The following is a 20,626-nucleotide window of genomic DNA, read 5'->3' as shown; positions in this document are numbered from 1 at the left end:
ATTTTACTGTCCACCATATCCATTCGATTGCTCTCTTTCTCTGGAGGTGGTCCACTGTTGGAGAGGGCATTTGCCCTTTTTCTTGCTGTGGTAGCAATAATGGAGTCAGGCACTGTATTTCCTTGAATTTACTCAGGGTCCTTGGAAGACGGTTTGTACTTCTTTTTGACCCTTGGCATCACCCCCTTGGCTGAGGTGGGCTCTGAAGGCTTCCTTGCCTTGATCCAGGATGCTTGGTAGCATCGGAAGGCATTGTGTGCCCTTGTTGGCAGGGGTTAATGTCTCTAAGAGGAAGCATGTTTCCCCTTTCTCTTCTTCGAGGGCGACCCGAAAGCATCCTCTGTTCTCTTCACTAGGCCGTTGCAGAAGGCCATGTCATCCGGGGGGAAGCCTTCGAGGGATAACAGCATATCTCCTCCTCTGGGCTTTCTGTGTCGAGGTCGTTCCATCGATCTTCGAAAGTTTGAGGCTTCTTCTTTCTCTGGTGCGTCAATATACTCCTCGAGGCAGTCATCGCGTGGTTCAGAAGATGGAGGTGACTTAAGGATATCTTCTTGCTCCCTTTCGGTGTCCTCCGTCCCTTTGGCACTGACATTGTTGACGACGGGAATCATGGGGATACGGATTCCCTTGAGCGATGTGTCGAACTACTTTTTCTTCTGGAGGAGGGCTGCCATTTCGGCTTCGAGACGTTATTTTATTTTCGACCTCGAGGGCTCTCTCGGTGTTGGAGACCGGAGATTTTCTCTTCTTGGGAGTACTGGACTGTCTTCGAGGGCGGCGTAACTCCTTTCGGGGCATTGTACTCGACCCTCTGTTTTCGGCACCTTGAGTGATCTTCCCTCTTTGGTGTCCCTTGTTAGGTTTCCGAGGGGTTCTTTGGATTGCGGCTGGCCTTCGATTGCCTTTTTCTTCTACGTCGGGGCTGCCTAAGGCTGTGCCTTATTATCGTGGCCCTTCGGTTCCGATGGATGTGAGTGTCTTACCTGGTCCATCTTCACCATCTTTTTCTGTGCGCTGATCTTTTCAGAGTCTCCCTCCAGAATTTTGACATCCAATCCTTCGTGCATCAATTCTGCTGGAACTCCTTGGCCCTCCTCATTGCTGGAGAGACCTAGGTCCTTCAAGGAAGGTTTCTTCTGTGCCTGGGGCATTGTCATGTAGTGGGCCGCTCTCTGCTTTCGGCGTGCCATGAGAGTCCTTCAGTAGGAACATCGCTCAGGCCTAATGGCCCTTGGGCAGGCAGAGGTTGCACACGTCGTGAGGGCTGCGCTGTGCAAATTTGTGGTGGCACTCGGGACAGGATTTGAATGGGGTATTTTACATGGCCCATCCCTCGCCATATGTCGAACCATGTGCGTAGTCGTGTAGTGGAGGTGTTCGGTATTGGAGAAGTCGTACCCGGAGGGAAGTTGCGTTCTGTGGTCCTGAGGTCGATGTTTTTTTTTTGTCGAAATCTCTAGTTTCTTTCGGGGATTTTCTGCAAAACTTCAGAGCGTCCCCTTTTGCTTCCACACCCAATGGTGGGAAAAAAAAATCTGAAGATGGTACTTTGCATGTGAATCCAGAAAAGGATTCACGCTGCAAAACCTCTGGTGTTAGCTGTTGCGATGTAGTTGTGAATTTGGAACACCATCCTAGTCTCACCAAAGCTGGTGTTACTCAGCTTATTTCCACTGGAAGTGGAATTACTTCATATTGTGGTCACCTCTTGGGTACAGAGTTGGTGAAAAAGTGTAGGGAAAGGAATCCCTGCTTAAAAGTTTGACAAGATTCCTTTTTGGAGGTGCCTAGAGGCATAATTCAAACATTTTTCATTGCTACAAAAAGATGGTTGTTGACTATCCCTCTTTTTCTAAATAAGCTTGTCATTAGCTAGGTATGTAGTGCTCATCTATGGTGTAAATGGAGCATTTAACACAAGTAATCTGCAAGGCCATTTACTTGGCCTGATAGTGGACCTGAAGTATTCAATACTGCAGTGTTGCTTCTTCTCTCACACATTTGATCACATTTGTCACTGCTTCTGGATAAACTACATATGCTAATATTCTCAGGTAGAACAAGGACTGCCCTGTGCAAAGATTTTTTTTTTTTTTTTTTTGAAACCGTTTATTACAAAACTCAAAAAATATACAAAGATGGGCCTACAACCTTCCGGCCGACCGCTAGTAGACAAAAGGAGCATATGATACACATTGTAGAGCGTGCGCTGCGGCTGAGGAAGATGCACAGGAGTTAGCAGCGTTGATAGCCACCCCATCCGGACCCCACTCTGTGCAAAGATTTAAATGTCCTAGGAGTTAGAGGTTCTGCAGTGTTCCAAAACATTGATAGAATAACAAGGTAGAAGGCTGTCTACCTTTCTTAGGTAAAGTGTGATTTGAATAAAGGCCAGCAATTAAGCTGGGCAGTGTGTTTTGAGCTTGTCATTATGTAAATGGAATACCATTCTCAAAGATCGATTAGCAACCGACAAGCAAATCAAAGAGAGAATTTAGGGTTTGTGAAAAAGTTCAAGAGGCAGGGTAACAGCTAAACAGATCTTTATTTTTAGTACAAGGTACAGCAACGTCCTAGCCACAGGGCAGCCAGCAGCAAATGACTCTCAGTACTTGGCAACCAGAGCCAGCAGACTCTACAATCTAGATTCCTAAAGGTATTGTGTTCCATATGAGTCCACCAGGCTATCACAGAGTAATGCAAAGGCAAATACCACACACCTTCCCCCCCCCCCCCCCCATACAAAATATAACGTTGAGGAAAAGAGGTACATTCAGTCCAAAACATAGCGAAGTAGTTTATGCGGAGTTTTGAGAGTACTCCTACTCAGTGGAGAAACAACCCTAGAAGAAACAAGTTTATTATTTCTGCCAACAAGAACACAATGTACAGGAGCAATTCTACTCAAATTCCAAATACGACCATCATCAAGTTTTACAGCATTAAGAAACAGTACGAGGAGGGGAGAATTTTGCATTACCACACTTCTGGGGAATGCGTACCCTCACACAATCACCCACACTAACCAAGGTGCGAGAAACCGCATGTCTGGTATCGAAGTTGAGCTTTCTCTTAGCTGACTTGAGATTCTGACGAGCACGCCATTGAGCATCCTCAAGTGTCAATATCAGCACCTTACCCTCTCATCCAAGTTTGAAACATGTAAGTATTAGGAGTGCGCCCTCTAAACAACTCAAAAGTGACTTTTTCAGTGGTAGAATGTGGAGTTAAGCGATATACCATAACTCGCTCAACAATTACAGCCTTCTAGTCACGGTTTTGTTCTTTGGCTAGTTGAATTGATTCTTTCAGAACACGGTTGACTCTCTCTACCATTCTGTTACTTTCTGGATGATAGAGAGAACAATGTTAGTGTTCAATTTCTTTCTTAGCCAAGAACTCCTCCAACTCCCTTGATACCAGCTGTACACCATTGTCTGTCAAGAGAGATTCAGGAAGACCCTCCCTGCAGAAAATGTCCTCTAAGAACTTTATGACATATTTAGTTTCTATACTTTGTGTGACTTTGACCTCCGGCCATCTGTAGTACATGTCAATTAACATGAGAACATAAGATTGACCCGCCTTGGAGGAGACAGGGCCCAACAGATCTAGTGCCACATGCTGCCAACAATGTGTGGGAGCCTCTCGTATAATCATTGGCTGAACTCTAGTTTTGCAAATTTTATCATAAAGGTTTGCACTCCATACAATCTCTCACCATTCGCTCTACATGCATATCAATTCCGGGCCACCAGAAGTGTAGGCGAACCCTCTCCTTAGTTTTGGAGATGCCTTGGTGGCCCAGATGAGCCAAACAGACTATTTTCTGCCTGAGGTATGTTGGAGGGACAAGATGCGTTCCCCTCAAAAGTAAATCATCATTCAATGAAAGTTCATTCCTTACATTCCAGAATTTCTGGACACCTACAGTCAATCTCCTGATGCCCATCCAGCCTCCTGACACTAATTTACACACATCAAGCAAGTCCTGGTCACTTTTCATAGAGTCTCTCCACTCTGACTCAGAAACAACTCTTCAACCACCTCACATACTTTGAAGTCATCAATTTCCCAGGTATGTTCAGGGTCAAGAAAGGTTTTGTCAGCTTATTTGGGAACCAAACGAAAAAGACATACTAGAATACTAGATTTAGGGGCATTACAGGTAGGTAAAAGGCAGGGAACAATGGGCCCCTTCCCTGGGGTGGGTACACCCCCTATTATGCCACCCTCCAGTGGGAAGGGGGAATGTGCTTGTCCCTGGTTGGCTGAGTCCCCCATCTTCAAGATGGCATGGACTGAGAGTTGTGCTTCACCTTGCCTCCCCCACCTGAGGGGTGGATTTGGCAGAGGTGGGTAAACCGCTCTTCCTCACTTGTTTTCCCGCCAGTTCTCCTGCCCAAAGAGGTGGGTCAGAACCAGTGGGGACCAGTTGCTGAAAGCAGAAATTGGCCTGGGGAAGCTCCCAAGGCAGCAAGCCTTTGAAGCTTCCCCTTCATGAACCCTGCCCATCCTGGGGGAGGTGGCTTGGCACCTCGACCCAGGATGTGCCCCAGAGAGCAGCAGGCTCTTGACCCAGGGGTCCAGAAACATGTCTGGTGGTGGCAGCTGGAAGCAGCCACTCAGCCTGGACACTAGAGGTGGTTTAGTTTTCAGGGAGCATCTCTAAAATGCCCTCTGTGTGCATTTTTCATTAAATCCCACAGTGGCATCAGTGTGGGTTTAATGTGCTGAGAAGTTTCATACCAAACTTCTCAGTTTTTAGTGTAGCGATTATGCTGCTGTGGAGTTTGTAATGACAAACTGTCAGCACCATATACTCTTAATGGCAGCACTGCACTTACAATGTCTAAGAATGGACTTAAAACACTGTAGGGGTACAGGGCTCATGCAGCTGTTCCGTCACCACTGGTATAGTGCACCCAGCTAGAGTGGCGACTGATCTATGCCAGGGCAGTGGTTTGTAGGCATGGTACACAAGGATGTGTGCCATGTCGACTCTTCACTTTGTTCTGCACCAAGACACGCAGCCTGCAAAGGCAGCGTGTGAGTGTCAGGGTACAGGACCTCTAAGGGTGGCAGAATAAGTGCTGCAGCCCTTAGAGACCTTCTCTGGTCACAGTGTCCAGGGTACCTGTGGTACCATTTACCAGGGGCTGACCTGTGGCCAGATATGCCAATTGGGTTTAGGCTTCAATGCAGTTTTAGGGAAAGAACATAGGTCCTGGGTACCTGATTAACAGGAGCCCAGGGCACACTCAGTCAAAGTACATCAGCAATTAAGCAAAAAGTGGGGGCAACCATGCAGAAAGAGGGCACTTTCTCACACCAAGAAACATTTTTTTTTTAAATGTGAAAAATCACTACTATATACTAGAAATTCTGGACCCAACCACTAGATGGCGGAATAATGCAAAGCATGTGACTCCAGAAAAGAGTCACGCTGCAAAACCACATATTTGCATAACATAGCATTAAATAGTAGGCAGCAGACACTGTTGTATATTTATACTTACTTAGCAGTACAAATAAAAAGGTGCACTTTTACATTTTTATAAGTTAAAATGTATAGTACACTATTTACGCAAAAATATCAATATTAGCCATCCAATAACACAATAAAGGACATGTATAAATGAACATGTCTCTCCTTAAAATTAACAGTTTGAACTATTATGAATGTAACCATGAGAACATAAGATATGCATTCACAATTAAGATGTGGCCAATGAGTCATATGAATCTAAGTATTTATACCACCTCCTTCCTATTTCTAATGGCAAGAGGGACTTTCTCGGTCACCAAGTTCAAAAAATGTTTAGCTCAATCTTCTAGCTTGAAATAACATTTACACTTACAGTTGTGGAGAACAGTATTTTTCTTTGCTCCCCTGGCATTCTGTATTCACAAACGAGAAAACTGATCTGGATTGAATTATATCAAAGGATAATTTGTAACCGTCAGTTATATTGTACAATACACTTTTGTTGATGTTAAAATGGGAATATTTATTTTTTAGAGTTTGCAAGATGTCAGGCGCCTTTAATCTTAGCATCTAAACTTTTTTGCTAACTGTAGGAAGCTGGCTCTTTTTATAGTGGCCCAAAAAGAGGTACACTGTGTAAAGAGTCCAGGCAAACCCTAAAGGAATTACAGAGGCACATATGACACCCAAAATTCTCTCTTTTGTGGTAGAGTGGTGAGCAGTTAGGCATATCAGACGGTAGTTCTAACTATTTATGTAACTTGAGCTTGGAACCATTTATGATGCTTTAATGTATCTAATGTGTTAAAATTCAACAAAAAATCAGACAGTAGTTTTAAGGATTTACTACCCACACCAAGGCAGTACATGAGACCACACTCAAAGAAATCTGACACCAATTTATAAAAATAATAAATTTTTATATACATTTAAATACCAAGATCATCAGAATCAGGTAAGCACTTTTAGAGTTATGAATTTTTACAGTATTCAGAAATGGACAGATTTTCTGGAACGGAAATGTTATCCTATGGAGGAAAGACATGTATTGCATTCGGGCACTTGACAACAACTTACAGAATTGTTTTTCAGAACTTAAGGGGAATATGGGGCACGGTCCAAGGCCACACCAACAGGTCACGTCGGAGAAACTCAGGGGCATCCGGGTGCAGTGGAGTGTCACAGCGTTAGGTGTACCACTCACTTTAATGGAGAACAGTCTATTTACAAACAGGCTGCAAGCAGGGACTGGGGCATCAGTCCGGGTGAATACGCAGGGTGCTCAACCCTTGAAGTCCTCAGGCACACAGGGTCATCCTTGGTCTACTTATCCTCGGTCTGTGGGGCAAGGGTGCAGTGGTGTCTTTGGTGTCGGATCCATTGCTGGAGTTTCTCGCGGTTGGAGGGGGACGGCAGAAAGAGGCGGCAGGAAGCAAATAAGTCCAGTCTAGGCAAACCCAAGTGTGGGCTTAGCTCTTGTGGGTCTGGGACCCTGTCAGAAAGTGCCTCTTTTGAAGCAGTTAGCTCCCCACTTTTTTTGCCTGGAAAATGATGTGGTTTCGATTGTAGTGCACATGGTCCCTGCCAACCAGGTCCACTGTGCCAGTGCTTGTTCCCCGAAGTTGTTCCACTATTGGCAACTTCAACCCCCTGTAAGTCTCTAGTAAATGGTAAATTTTGTATCTAGGGCATGGGAACTGAAGAGGGTCCCCTAAGGACCCCTCACCAAGGCCATGCCACTGCAGCTTGCATGCCTAGGTGCAGTGAAAAACAACAAAGTCGACATGGCACACTACCTGTATGCCATGCCAACAAACACTGCCAAAAGTATAGGAAAGTCATCCCTCTAGCAGGCCTTACAGGCCCTAAGGCAGGGTGCACTATATCACAGGTGTGGGTATACCTGCTTGAGCTGATATGCCCTACGATATTTAAGTCTATTCTTAGATAGTGTAAGTGGCAGGGCAGCCATAAAGAGTACATGTGCTGAAAACCCGACAACTCAAGTTCCCTAGCACCATGATGGCTTCTCTAGACCCAGGAGGAATACCAACGACTCCCCTCAATAAACCCACACTGATGCCAGTGTTGGATTCATTAAACCATGTACTCAGAGGGCACCTCAGAGGTGCTCCCTGAAAACCTTCCAACCCTGTTGTAGTCTCTGACTGGCTTTAGGCAACCTGCCACCACCAGACAGGTTTCTGGACCCCTGGGTTGAGAACCTCTGGTCTCTGTGGTCAGAAACCAAGCACATCCTGGGCGAAGGTGTCACACCTCCTCCTCCAGGATGGGCACAGTGCTCAAGATGGAAGCTTCAATGGCCTGCCGCCCTTGTAAGGAGACCCCAGCCTCTGATGCTAGCAGCAGATGGCAGCCCCTGGTTCAAACCCCCACTTTTGGTGAGAGAACTGAAGGGAAAGCTTAGGAAGAATAGGAGGTGTGCCCCCCTTCACTAACTCCACCCCTTGGGTGCAGCAGGCAAAGTAAATCATATTTTTCAGTGGCCACTATCTTCAAGATGGTGGAACTTATCCAATCAGGGCTAGAGATATGCCCCTTTCACAGGAGTGTGGCTTAAAAGTGTAGTGTAGCTACCTCCAATAAAGAACCCATTGGTCCCTACCTACTACTCACCTGTAATGCCCATAAGTCTAGTATTTAAGTGGCTCCCCATACCATGAAACCAGTTCCTGCTGACCTGAGTAGAGAGAGGAAGAAGAATATGCAGTGCAGAGAAGACTAAAGACACCCACTGACTTGGCCCAACCCCTACCAGCCTGTCTGCAGCTTCAAAGATCCTGCAAAGAAAACACCTATCCTGCAGCCAGCAACCTCAAAACCCCCATGGAGGACTGCCTGCCTTCAAGGAAAACCAGAACTCTCATGGACAATGGACTTGTCCCCAAGAAACGAATAGTTTACCTGTCGGTGTAGTTTTGCAGCTTGAAGATCTTTCTGGATTCACTATGCTGTGTATTATTCCGCGGTCTGGTGGTTGGGTCCGGAATCGTAGTCTTTCTTTTGTCTTTTTTTTTTTGTGTAGCCCAGGTGGGCGTCGACGTCCCACCATTTGGTGTACTTCTCGTGACGTCGTCATGCTTCCTGCGGAAGTCCCACCTCGGGGCGCCATCTTCGGATTCTTTTTTTCTCTTTTTTTTTTTTTTTTTTTGAACCCTAGGCAATTTTCAGTATTTCTTCTTAATCATATCCTTTCTCACATTTCCTTTTAAGTCTCTTTTTGTTCTCCATTCTCTGTCTTTCCCCCCTCTTCTCCAGCCTCATCTTTCTGGCGGAGGTGGGTGGGTTCGCTAGTGAATCCAGAAAGATCTTCAAGCTGCAAAACTACACCGACAGGTAAGAAACTATTTGTTTTGCAGCGTGAATCTTTCTGGAGTCACTATGCTGTGCATAGATTTTGTAGCGGTTTGTCATCTTTGTGGCGGCTGGGTGGAAGATGAGCATTGGCCGTTGAATATATGTTGAAGCACCGTCTGTCCTACTTGTGCTTCCTTGTTCATTTGTATATCCACGCAGTAGTGCTTAGTGAACGTGTGCACTGAAGCCCATGTTGCCGCCAGGCATAGGTCTTGAATGGATGTGTTCGCCAGAAAGGCGATTGTTGCTCCTTTCTTACTCGTGGAGTGGGCCCGTGCCCCTTCCGATAGTTCTTGCCCTGCCTGTTTGTGGCAGAATTGTATCGTTTGTGCGATCCATCACGCGATGGTGCTTTTTGTTACTGGTCTACCCAGGAAGCTGGTTGCGAAGGACACAAAAAACGGCTTCGTTTTCCTGTGCTCATTGGTTCTCTCGATATAGTGCATCACCGCCCTTCTAGCGTCTAGAGTGTGCAGTGCCCTTTCAGCGCTTGTGGCTGGGTTCTGAAAGAAGCTTGGTATTTGTATTGACTGGTTCATATGGAATGCAGACACCACCTTCGGCATGAAGTGTGGGTCCGTTCTCATTACGACTGTCCTTGTGTATTTGGATGCAAGGCTCTTGCAGCGTTTGCAGCTCGCTGACTCTGCGCAGCGAGGTTATTGCCACCAGAAAGGCTGTCTTCATTGTTAGCATTTGAAGCGTGGCCTTGTGGATGGGCTCAAAGGGCACCTTCATAAGTTCCGTAAGGACTATGTTGAGGTTCCATGCCTCTTTGGTGGCGCTATCCTCTTCGCCCCTTCCAGGAATCTCTTTACTACTCGTGATGTAAAGAAACTTTCTCCCGTCTCACCTCGTGTGTAGGCTACAATCGCTGCTAGGTGTACCCTTAGCGAGGATGAGCATAGATTAGCCTTTAGTAGGTGCGTGAGGTATCTCAGCACTGTTGATTCCTTTGTCAACTTGTTTTGCAGTTTCTGTTTGCTGCACCATTGTGTGAACCTCTTCCATTTTTCCCCATAGCATTTTCGTGTCGTCGGTCTCCTTGCCTCCCGGAGCACTTGCATAGTGCTTTGAGGTAGCTTAAGGTGTGCGAACTCTAGGTCTTCAGGAGCCATGCCGCTAGGCCGAGGCTCTCTGGCTCTGGGTGTAGAACCTCTCCGTTCTGCATGGAGAGTAAGTCTTTTCTTTTGGTGAACTTGTGTGGTGGTCCCTGTGCCATCTCCACTATTTGTGAGTACCATGTCTGTCTTGGCCACTGTGGTGCCACAAGGATCAGTGTCATGTTGCTGGTCCTGCTCTTGTGGAGTACCCTGTGTATCAGTGGTATGGGTGGAAAAGCGTAGGCAAATGTTTTTGACCAACTTATCCATAGGGCACTCCCCTGGGATTGTTTTTCTGCTTGTCTGGATGCGAAGTTTTGGCATTTTGCATTCTGGTGTGTTGCAAAAAGGTCTATTGTCGGTGTACCCCACCTTCTGAATAGCCTTTGCCTTTCCTGTCCATTGAGCTCCCACTCGCGGGATGCTGAAGTCTGCCTGCTGAGCCAGTCTGTTTCCACATTGTCCTTCCCTGGTAGGTGTATGACCAGCAGGTCTATTTTGAGTGGGATGGCCCATCTCCAAATCTCCTGAGCCAGGTTGGATAGGGGAATTGATTGTGTTCCTCCTTGCTTGTTGATGTAGAACATCGTTGTTGTATTGTCTGTTTGTATCAACACCTTCTGGTTGTACAGTTTTTTCTGGAAGGCCTTCAGGGCTAGGAATACGGTCTTCAATTCCAGGTAGTTGATGTGTCTGACCGCATCTGCTGGAGTCCACAGACCCCTCACTCTGAGCTTGTTCATATGTGCTCCTCATCCTATCTGGGATGCGTCTGTGGTGATGGTCACCGTTGGGCTTGGTGGTGTCAAGGGCTTCCCTATAGTTATGTTCTCCTTGTTCCACCATGCGATCTCTTCTTGCACTGCGTGCATTACAACCGCTAGATCCTCCCAACTTCCGCTTGCTTGTGACCATTGCTGTTGCAGCCATTCCTGGAACGGTCTCATGTGTAGGTGTACATTGGGAACTAGGTGAATGCATGATACCATCATCCCCATGATCTTGCTCGCTGTTCTCACTGTCAGAGCTCGCCCCTTCTGGTAGAGGCACGTCTCCTTCAGCAGGGCCAGTGTTCTCTTGTCGCTGGGCACCACCGTTCCCTGTATGGTGTTGATCTGAGCCCCCAGGAAGATCTTCACCTGTTCTGGTTCCATAGAGGATTCCCCCCAGTGTATTGAGAATCCCAACTTCGTTAGTGTGCTTGTGATCCGTTGTGCGTGTTCCTCGCATCTTTCGCGTGAACTTGCCTTTATTAGCCAGTTGTCGAGATAAGGGTACATATGAATACCTTCCCGCCGCAGGTACGCTGCCACTGCCGCCAGGCATTTTGTGAAAACCCTTGGTGCGGACTTTAGTCCGAATGCCAAGGTTGAGAATTGGTAGTGTTCTTTGTTGATGGAGAACCTTAACAGATGTTTGTGCTGCCTGTTCATTGGGATGTGCAGGTAGGCATCTTTGAGATCCACGGTGGACATGAAGTCTCCATCTCTCATTTGCAGGAGTACCTCTTGTAGGGACGTCATTTTGAATTTCTGTGTCCTTATGTACTTGTTTAGGAACCGTAGATCCAGGATGGGTCTTAGTGTTTCGTCCACCTTTGGTACCAGGAAGTAGTTTGAGTACACTCCCCTGTTCCTTTCTTTGAATGGTACTGGTTCTATGGCCACCTTTTGGAGTAGTTCTTGTGCTTCCTCTACGAGTTGCACTGGCTCCTGTCCTGTGTGTTCCCTTCTCTTTGGTTTTTTGTTTGGTGGTTTCCCTTCCAGCTCTATGCAGTACCCAAACTGTATGATGTTGAGTATCCAATTGTCTGTTGTTATGTTTCACCATTCCAGAAGGAAATGTCTCAGCCTGCTGCCTACCGGTGTTGCATGCTCGATGGCGTTTGGTCTGTGTAACCCTCTCGTTTTGGATCTTCTGTGCTCTACCCTCAGAGGGATCTTGTGGGTGAGCACTCCTCTCCGGGCGAAGTCACTTTGAGGCGGGCTGGTCTCCCCCTCTTCGTCTTTGCCCTCGTCCGTTCCCCCTACTGCGAAAAGACTGGCCCCGAGGCTGGTACTGCCAGTTTTGTTTCTGCTGCCCCTGCTGTCCGTGATGGTCGCATTTGATGGCCCTGCTGGAATGTCTGGTGTGATGTTCTCGGCTGGTTTCCTCCCCTTCCGTAAGGTCTCCGTGTCGGGGTATCTCTACGCATCCCTCTGAATTGACGTGCCCCCATGGATCTTGTCGTTTCATTCTCCTTTTTTAGCTGTGTGAGTTTTTCATCTACTGGCGCTCCGAACAGCATTTCTCCGTTGAAAGGGGTGTTCAGGATGTTGTTCTGGACTTCTTGCTTGAAGCCGGAGATCCCGAGCCAGGCTTGCCTTCTTTCTGTTATTCCTATTGCCATCAACCTGCTTGATTTTTCTGCTCCATCCAAGGCTGTTTTAAGGCAAGAATTCACTATATTCTTTCCTTCCTCGACTAGATGCGAAGCTCTTTGTGGGCATTGTTCGGGGAGGTGCTTGATTAGTTCCCCCATTTCGTCCCAATGTTGGTATTGGTGCCTGTTCAGTAGGGCATTGGAGTTCGCCATGCGCCAGTGCATCGCCGCGTTTCTCTCAATTTTTCTCCGAGTCAGGTCCATCCTCCTGCTCTCCTTGTCTGGTGGTGGTCCAGAGGTAGGCGGGACATTAGCCCTTTTCCTGGCAGTAGATGCAATGATGGAATCCGCTGTGACAGATCCTTTGATGTATGGAGGGTCCTGGGAGGAGTGTTTATATTTTTTCTCCGTCCTGGGTGTGATGGACCTACATGTGCTGGGTCCTTGAACGCCTCCTTCCCCTGGTTCATGACACTCTGTAGCATGGGGAGGAACTGGCTCCTCGTTTGGATGGGGAGCAGTGTCTAAAGTAAAAAGTCAGCCTTTGGCTTTTCTTCCTCCAGCTTAACGCCAAGCTGCTGCTGCGCTTTTGACGACCATATTGTAAGCCCCAATGTCATCTGGCGGCGAAGGGCTCGCAGGGTAAGTCTCGACAGGCTCCTCTGGATTTTCGGCGTCGAGGTCCTGCCACTCCAGGTCCTGTGTCGTCGACGGCGCAGAGCCGTAATCCGATTGTTGTTCCTCGTATTCCTCTGCCTCATCATAAAGGTCCTCTTCCTCATCTCCAGGAGTCTTCGACATTTCCTCGGCCTCAAACTCTTCCTGTTCCTCGACTTCAACGATGATCGACGGTGGTTTCGTTGGAATTGTGAATTTTTTCATCTTTTCGTCTTTTGTAGGATGCTCTCCATTTCTGCCTCGAGCCTCCTCTTCTTTTCCAGTTCGGAGGCATGTTCGGCGTCGAGCGCTGGTCTTTTCGACGGAGCCGTCGTCGACGCGACTTTATCTTTCGAAGTCGAGCGCCCAAGTTCTTGGCCTTGCTTCGACGACCTTTGCTTTTCGCCGGTCTTTGGCACCTGGGAGTCCTTCTCGAAGGATCCACAGTGCCTTTCGTCCTTGGATCCACTCGTGCCTGTCGAAATTTTCGGTGCCGGTGTTCCTTTCGAGGACTTTGACTCTGTTTTTCGGGGCCCTGTCGAGGGTTTAGAGTTTGACGTCCCTCCTACCTTATCAGACTTTTTCTTATCGGTCTCTGCGACCGTGAAGTCCTCAGGTCCCTCGGCGACGTTGTCTTCATCGTCGGTGGAGAGGCCCAGTTCATACAGCGTCAGGGCCTGTCCCTTGCCCTCCATGTTGTAGTTGGCTCTCCTCTGCCTCTCTCTCACCCGGAGTGTCTTCGGTGTGAAGGTGGAACAGGCGTTGCAGTCTTTGCTCTCGTGGTCGACTGGCAGGCAAAGGTTGCAGACCGGGTGTTGGTCCTTCTGTGCGTATTTATGGTGGCAGTTACGGCAGAATTTAAAGGGTGTCTTGTCCATTCCTGCGCTCAGTGTTCCTGAGTGCGCATTCTCCGTTGGACGTCGAAGATCTCGAGGTTCTCCTCCTTCTTCGTCGTCGTCCCAGCTCGTTGATCTTCCTTCTGTAGTCTTCCTCAACTTCTTCGATGAAACTCATTATCTTTCTTCTTAAAAAACTCTGGAGCTTCACGTTGACGATCCAGACCCAACGGCGGAAAAAAGAATCCGAAGATGGCGCCCCGAGGTAGGACTTCCGCAGGAAGCATGACGACGTCGCGAGAAGTACACCAAATGGTGGGACGTCAACGCCCACCTGGGCTACAAAAAAAGAAAAAAAAAGGACAAAAGAAAGACTATGATTCCGGACCCAACCACCAGACCGCGGAATAATGCACAGCATAGTAAATCCAGAAAGATTCATGCTGCAAAACCAAGACAAAGGACTCTGGTGCCCTCCGAAACCGCCATCCCTGATCACTCTGCACCACATGCCTCCGGCCTGAGTCCAAGTGGCCCACCAGTCCAGAAAATGTTCCCCAGCGATCCTTAATCCAAGTGTTGGCTGACCCTCCTGGACTCCACAACGACGCCTGCAGTGTAAATCAGAAGGCTTCCCCAACCGCAACCAGCTTTGGTAAGAGAAAACTGGTGTCAAAGGACACCCCTGCACCCGAAGCCCCTGGGCCTTGGGGAGCTGGGCCAACAGTGTCCCTGTGACCCACAGCATCCCAACTTACCTCTGCTGTCACTGGTGTTCTTCGTACACCTCCAGATGGACACCTGCAGCCCGTTTCCAAAACGGAGTTCCTCCATTGACTTGCATTTGGCGCCCAACACCGTGTTTGCACCCTGCAACCGGCAGCCCTATGCCGCTGGTGGTGTATGTTTGGGGCTACCTTGTGGACCCCTTTGCTTGCCTAAACCTCCTAAGCTTTAACCCAGCAGCCGCTTTACTCACATGCAATCAGCATGTCTTTAAGCATCCCTAGTCTCCATTGGTTAACATTGGGCCCTTACTCCAGATATGACCTCTTCTGTGCAGCTGGTGGTGCAGTGTTTGTGCTTACCTGAACCTTGCCGTCTGCTGACCTCAAACCCTAACGACTGGAACTGCAAGTTATGTACTTAATTGCAAAACCTCATTATTGTTTTCCTCCCATAAATTAACATTGCAAAGACTGAAAATTGCACCTTTGTCCACTTTTGAAACTGAAAAGTATTTTTATTTATAAACGTACTTGCTTCTATCAAAGTTTTGTGGTCTTAGTAAATACATATACCAAAGTACTGTTTTTGTAAATTGGTCTCAGATTTATTAATGGAGTGTGTGTACCATTTATTGCCACTGTGTGTACAACAAATATAGCAACAAAACCCTCTGATAAACCCAACTGTTTGCCCACACTAATACAAAAGGGAGCATTAGTGTTATCTGCTTAGCCTCTGTACAACCTCTGGAGACTCACCTGACTCACTACACACTATACTCCTTTGTTGTATAGTATATGGTGAGCCAGCCTCTCACAGATGCCTTTCGCACCGTCACCTCCCTTGAACTCTGGCTCTGGAGCACGAGTGCACAGGTGCTTTGAGGCGTTGGGTGGCATGGTCACAGACTCACCTCTTGGTCTATGTTTTGGAGAAGAGGGGCAAGCAGAAGAGCTGGGCCGCTCACAAAGTGGGTCTTCCTGTCCCTGAAGTCTCTCAATGTGTAGGTCAGTCTTCCTCTGCGTTGGTGTCCAGACTGGGCCCAACAAGCCTTGGCTGCTGCAAAGGGTCCAGTACCCCGGGTATTGTTACTATGCGGCTCTGGTTGGTCCTGGTTTCCTCTCACTTGGTGGGAGGACGTATCTGACCTTCAGGAGCACAGGGTCCTCTTCCTAGAGAGCTGCTGCATCTGGCTGGCCGGGGAGCGACAACTCAGTGGACAACACCCTCGGCTGGAGGGAATAGCTCCCTAGGTCACTACACCCCCTAGATGACCACTTCCTTTGGGGAATGGGCATCACCCTGTCCCAGAATTTCTAATTCCACAACATGGTGGAATCTCTAAAGCTGTATTCACTTCCAGCTGGTCACCCTAGAAGTGTGTCCAGCCTGCTAGTGCAACAAGCCTCCTGCATAGCTAATTTACCGCCTTGTCCAGGTGCCAAATGGGGCCTGGTCAGGAGGGGCGCGGGGATGGGGAGTCGGCATCCTCTCCTGTTAACAAAGCCAGATTGCATACCAATGGCAGTGAGCTCTATGAAGACCCTGCCTTGGATGGCTAATTTGCACATCATCCTGTGGGAGGGGGTGTAAACACCCTCTGCCTGAGCAGGCTTTGTTTCTGACCTCTTGAGAGCAAAGGCCCTCATCCCCGGGGGTCAGAAAGTCCCTTCTGGCCCATCCATCAGCACACTAGTGGTTGGCAGGATTTCAGGAGGCACCTCTAAAGTGCTGTCTGGGGGCATGTATTACTAGATCCATCACTGCAATCAGTGTGGGTTTATTAATACGAGGTGTTTGATACCAAACACCATATGTTTCAGTGAAGCCATTATGTGATTAAACTCGCTTTGACCAGTGCCCAGTAATTACCTTAAGATGACTTCCCTGTTCTCTTGCAATATCTAGTAATACAACTAGATATCACAGGGGCATATCTGCTCATACAGATATGTCCTCACATAAGTTATATTGCAGCCGGCCTTAGGGCTCTAAGGTCGGCAGAAGGGGTGACTTGCATATACTAGATGCAGTGACTTTGGCTTGACACACTGAACTGTGTCATGTCATGTTTTCACTCATGGTTTGCACCATGTCACGCAGCCTGCAATGGCAGTCTGTGTGGAATTTGTATGTGGGTCCCTTAGGGTGGCATAAGATATGCTGCAGCCCTTAGGGACCCTCTTTAGTACCCATGCCCTAGGTACCTGGAGTACCATTTACTAGGGACTTACAGAGGTGCTAAAGTCCTTACCCAATTATAACACAACACCTTGTTTTAGGGAAGAAGCACTGGCACCAAGTCAGGTTAGCAGGCCTCAGTGCACTGCCAGAGTTGAAAATCAGCACCTGGTAGCTAAAAAGGGGGCTAAAAGTGTAGGGGGTTAACTGGAACAAAAGCCTAGTCCTCTAAACAAACAAGGTTTTCTTCTCCTTCCTCTTCAAATGATAGAATTTAATATTGCAGTCACACAGACACAAGATTTTGACTTATGCTGTATGAAGCCAGAGAGTCATTGTCCTGAGCCATGGTGTTTTCATCTACACAATTTGGAAGAGAAGGATTGTCCTGAGCCTTGGTGATTTCATCTACACAATCTGGAAGTGAAAGCGGAGGACGACAAACTAGAGCTGCACTCAGCGCAAATCACACAGCGCACACCGGTTTGTACAATGATACTCTTATATAAACAGCTGCACCGTAGTGCAAAAGTGCACATCTGCAGACGTTCAAGGACATCTCATCTATTTATGTCTCGCCATCAGACAACTTTAGTTATCTATTGTTTAATTGTCTACTAGAGACCCATTGTTTCAAATAGGTTACATATATTTAGGGTGGGCTTTGAGTCTGCCCCCTTCTTGCAACTGGATGGTTTAATTGTCCATCTCACTTCCCTACTCCGGATTCAACGGCTTCCCTCCCGGTTCTTGCGTTTTTCTGGAGTATTTTGGTCTCACTGTTTTGATTGAAAATACTTCTACTGCCGACGACAGACCTTGCACTGCCTGACACATGAGGGACTATTTCCTCCCGTCTCTCCCTGCGCTCACTTCTCACACATCCCCTCTCTTTATTAAACTCCCTTCTTGGCCCAAACGGTTACTTGCCAAACCAGCCCCCCTATGCTTTGAGTACCGTCTGGCGTGCTATCGGAAGACGACCATCTTAAAATGTGTATTTTTTTATTTAAATCATTCCAAGATGGCTGCCTAGGTGTGCACACGCATGCATGCAGGGTTTTTTTCAATGTATTTTGTTAAATTTGTAAACATTCTATTCAAAGATTCCTGCTGCAGATGTGTGGGCATCTGCAGCAGGAATCTTTGGAATAGAAAGTTTTCAAATTTAACATCTTTGAATGGGGTTTAACATAAAATGAAATGCATTTCAAATTGGCTGCAATACATGCAGTCATCTAGGAGTGGGAAACAAAAGCATTGACAAGGATAAAAAATGTCACATCCTAGAGCTGTTGGATTTGCCAAGGCCGGTTTACCTTTCTTTGCAGTCAGTCTAAACATGCCTGATACTTATAATAGAGAATGTCCCTATTTTTCCAGTTTTAAAAAGAAACACAAGCCTGGAAATGCATTGTTATCAGTCTGTATTTCACGGTAAAAAATTATTAAAGGGAGCCTTACTTCTATTTCACTTCCCAGATTTACTGATCATTACAGAAACAAACATTTTCAAATGTGGAGGAGTGCAACATAACTTGCGGTACACAGTTAATGGAAAAGGCAAGCTTGCCCAGTCCAATCTCGTCTGACAAATATACTGACCTAGGCCTCAAAGTGCCGTATTTCTACTAGATGTTTTTACACTGAAAACGGTTTAATGATGTGATATTAACAACGAGGGCATTAACTTGTTGCCAGGCTGTTTAATAAGTGGAGCAGCAGTACAACAAAGTGAATGCAACCTACCGTCTCCAGTCGGTGTGATACACGTGGTTTGCGTAACAAACAATGCTGAAGGGGTAGTTCAGGTTACTTATCACAAGTCTCCTTCCTGTTCCATTCGGTGACATGCACTCCAAATTCTTGGTTCCTATTTAAAGAAAAGACACTAACCGTGAAGAGATGGACGGAAAATGGTTTCTTAAAGACCTCCTTATTCCTCCCTTCAAGCAGAATTTATTTAATTTATTTACCTTGTATAAAATACTGTGGATTCATTTTGATAATCCAATTGTATGTATACATTTAAAGTAAAGAAGACGTGCTAAAAGTAAACATAGCGCATGTTAACGCAATTATTCCTGACAGAAGAAGTAAAACATAAGCTGAATTAGGACACAAACTGAAATCATTAGAATCGACTTATCACACCCGCCCATACCAAGCGCCACTGCCACCGCCACTCTACCCACACACACACACACACACACACACTAGGAGGGCTTCCCTCCCCAATCTGAACGTTCATCAATTCGGGAGTAGTGTTCTAACCATGGATGATTGAAGGGAGGCGAGAGTGGCCTGCTTAATAAAGAAAAACAAATGATGGAAGTAAGGGTAACAACCTTAGAGTTTCTCTTTTGTGGAGGGGGGGGGGGGGGGCGGAGATGGAATACTAAGCATGAATACTGAAAAGATAGCATGAGTAATCGGATGCAATGATTTTTTTTAGGGACAGACTTGAGAAGTTGCAAAGATGAGCTTCAGCTGTCAGACTTATGTTGAAAGCACTGTGCGAAATGTAATTGTGTTGGGTGATTCTATTGACTGCCTAACACATTTCATAAAATCAGACATGCTGCATGATCCCAGAAGCTGCATTTGGTCAGTTGGAATGGGAATGGATCCCCAGATGGAGCTGGAAAGGTGCATTGATTTCCAAGAAACCCGGCAAATTAGCTTTTTGTCTGCGGTAACACTGCTCGAGCGTGAACAATAAGGGCATTTCTGTATTATTTAAGGTTGATGCCTTACCTAGTCATGAAACACCAGCCCGATCAGAACCTCTGGTCCTCAGTACATCAAATCAACAAACAATGTAGCAATTAAAATAGACCGAGGCCTTAGCAGAAGACCTAGGAGGCGCCTCTACTGGCTATCACTTAGAACATGAATAACGCCATGCTCCAGAAAGGCAATGAGATTCAAGTCACAATGCCCAATACAGAATGTAAACTGGAAATACCCTGCCTCAAGCGTAGAAACTTCAACGTTTATGAAATAATACCATCTCAGTCCACACGCGGGCCCGCATCACCATTAGATATATGCAACACACAAGCACACCAACACAAAACTTCTTAGGGTTTTTCACTCCCCAATGTTCGGACATAATCTTTAAATGACCATAAAAGGACATATCATTAGTTTCAAGCATGCCGTGGTAACCCCATCGATTGGAAAAAGTTAGTGATTGCTTTATTCCAATAGTGAAGGATATCATTTTCTACTGCCAGAAATGCAGTTTCTGCCCAAGAAAATTAGGATTTAACCATTCGGCACAATCTTAACTTCCACCTTTAATTTCAGATTAATACAAATTTTATGGAGTGGATGACAAGTGTTACTGCATCGCTCCATCCACCACACCACCTCTCTCTACTTCAAGTGAGCTCTAGAAATGGTATCCTATATCCTGCACGAGCAGAATCCATTGAAGTATATTGACAAACACAATAATCAATAGCCTCAGAAGGACATATTGACCCCATACAAATGTGAGGCATGCATGCAGTGAGATGGTTCTACATATTTTAACATATAACGAAATGAAGGTCTTCAGACAACTTTCTAAAATCGAAGTTACATTACCTGCATCTGCCCAACAGAGTTGTTTCGAAAAAGGGTCATAGGTTAAACCATTAGGAAGTCCAATGTCTACATTCACCAGAACCCTTCTGTTTGAACCATCTACAAAAGAGGTTTCAATTTTAGGAGCTTCTCGGTTCCAGTCAGTCCAGTACAGATTGCTGTAGGAAAAAACATAAAAAAGGTCCGTCAGTTAAACGAGCCTGACAGCAGCATCTAATCAGAAGCAAACCCACAGACCGCTCATTAGGCCTTTCATGTGGCCTGGGCCGTTTTGTTGTTTGAAGTCACGTTGAAA

At 46.7% G+C, this 20,626-nt stretch overlaps 1 protein-coding gene across 1 annotated transcript in view; it reads right to left on the bottom strand.

The window, feature by feature from the left end:
* Nucleotides 1-20,626, bottom strand: part of NID2 (nidogen 2) — a 264,303-nt gene that overhangs the window by 14,696 nt on the left and 228,981 nt on the right. The window contains exons 20-21 of the mRNA XM_085626950.1: nucleotides 20,332-20,489; nucleotides 18,487-18,610 (exon numbers count right to left, since the gene is read on the bottom strand). Coding sequence (XP_085483076.1) covers nucleotides 18,487-18,610; nucleotides 20,332-20,489 — 282 coding nt within the window. The remainder of the gene's footprint in view (nucleotides 1-18,486; nucleotides 18,611-20,331; nucleotides 20,490-20,626) is intronic.

Source organism: Triturus cristatus, chromosome 9, assembly GCF_964204655.1.
Source record: "Triturus cristatus chromosome 9, aTriCri1.1, whole genome shotgun sequence".
Classification (NCBI taxonomy): domain Eukaryota; kingdom Metazoa; phylum Chordata; class Amphibia; order Caudata; family Salamandridae; genus Triturus; species Triturus cristatus.
The sequence above is the reverse complement of the archived record's forward strand: the minus strand, read 5'-3'. Positions and strand labels throughout refer to the sequence as shown.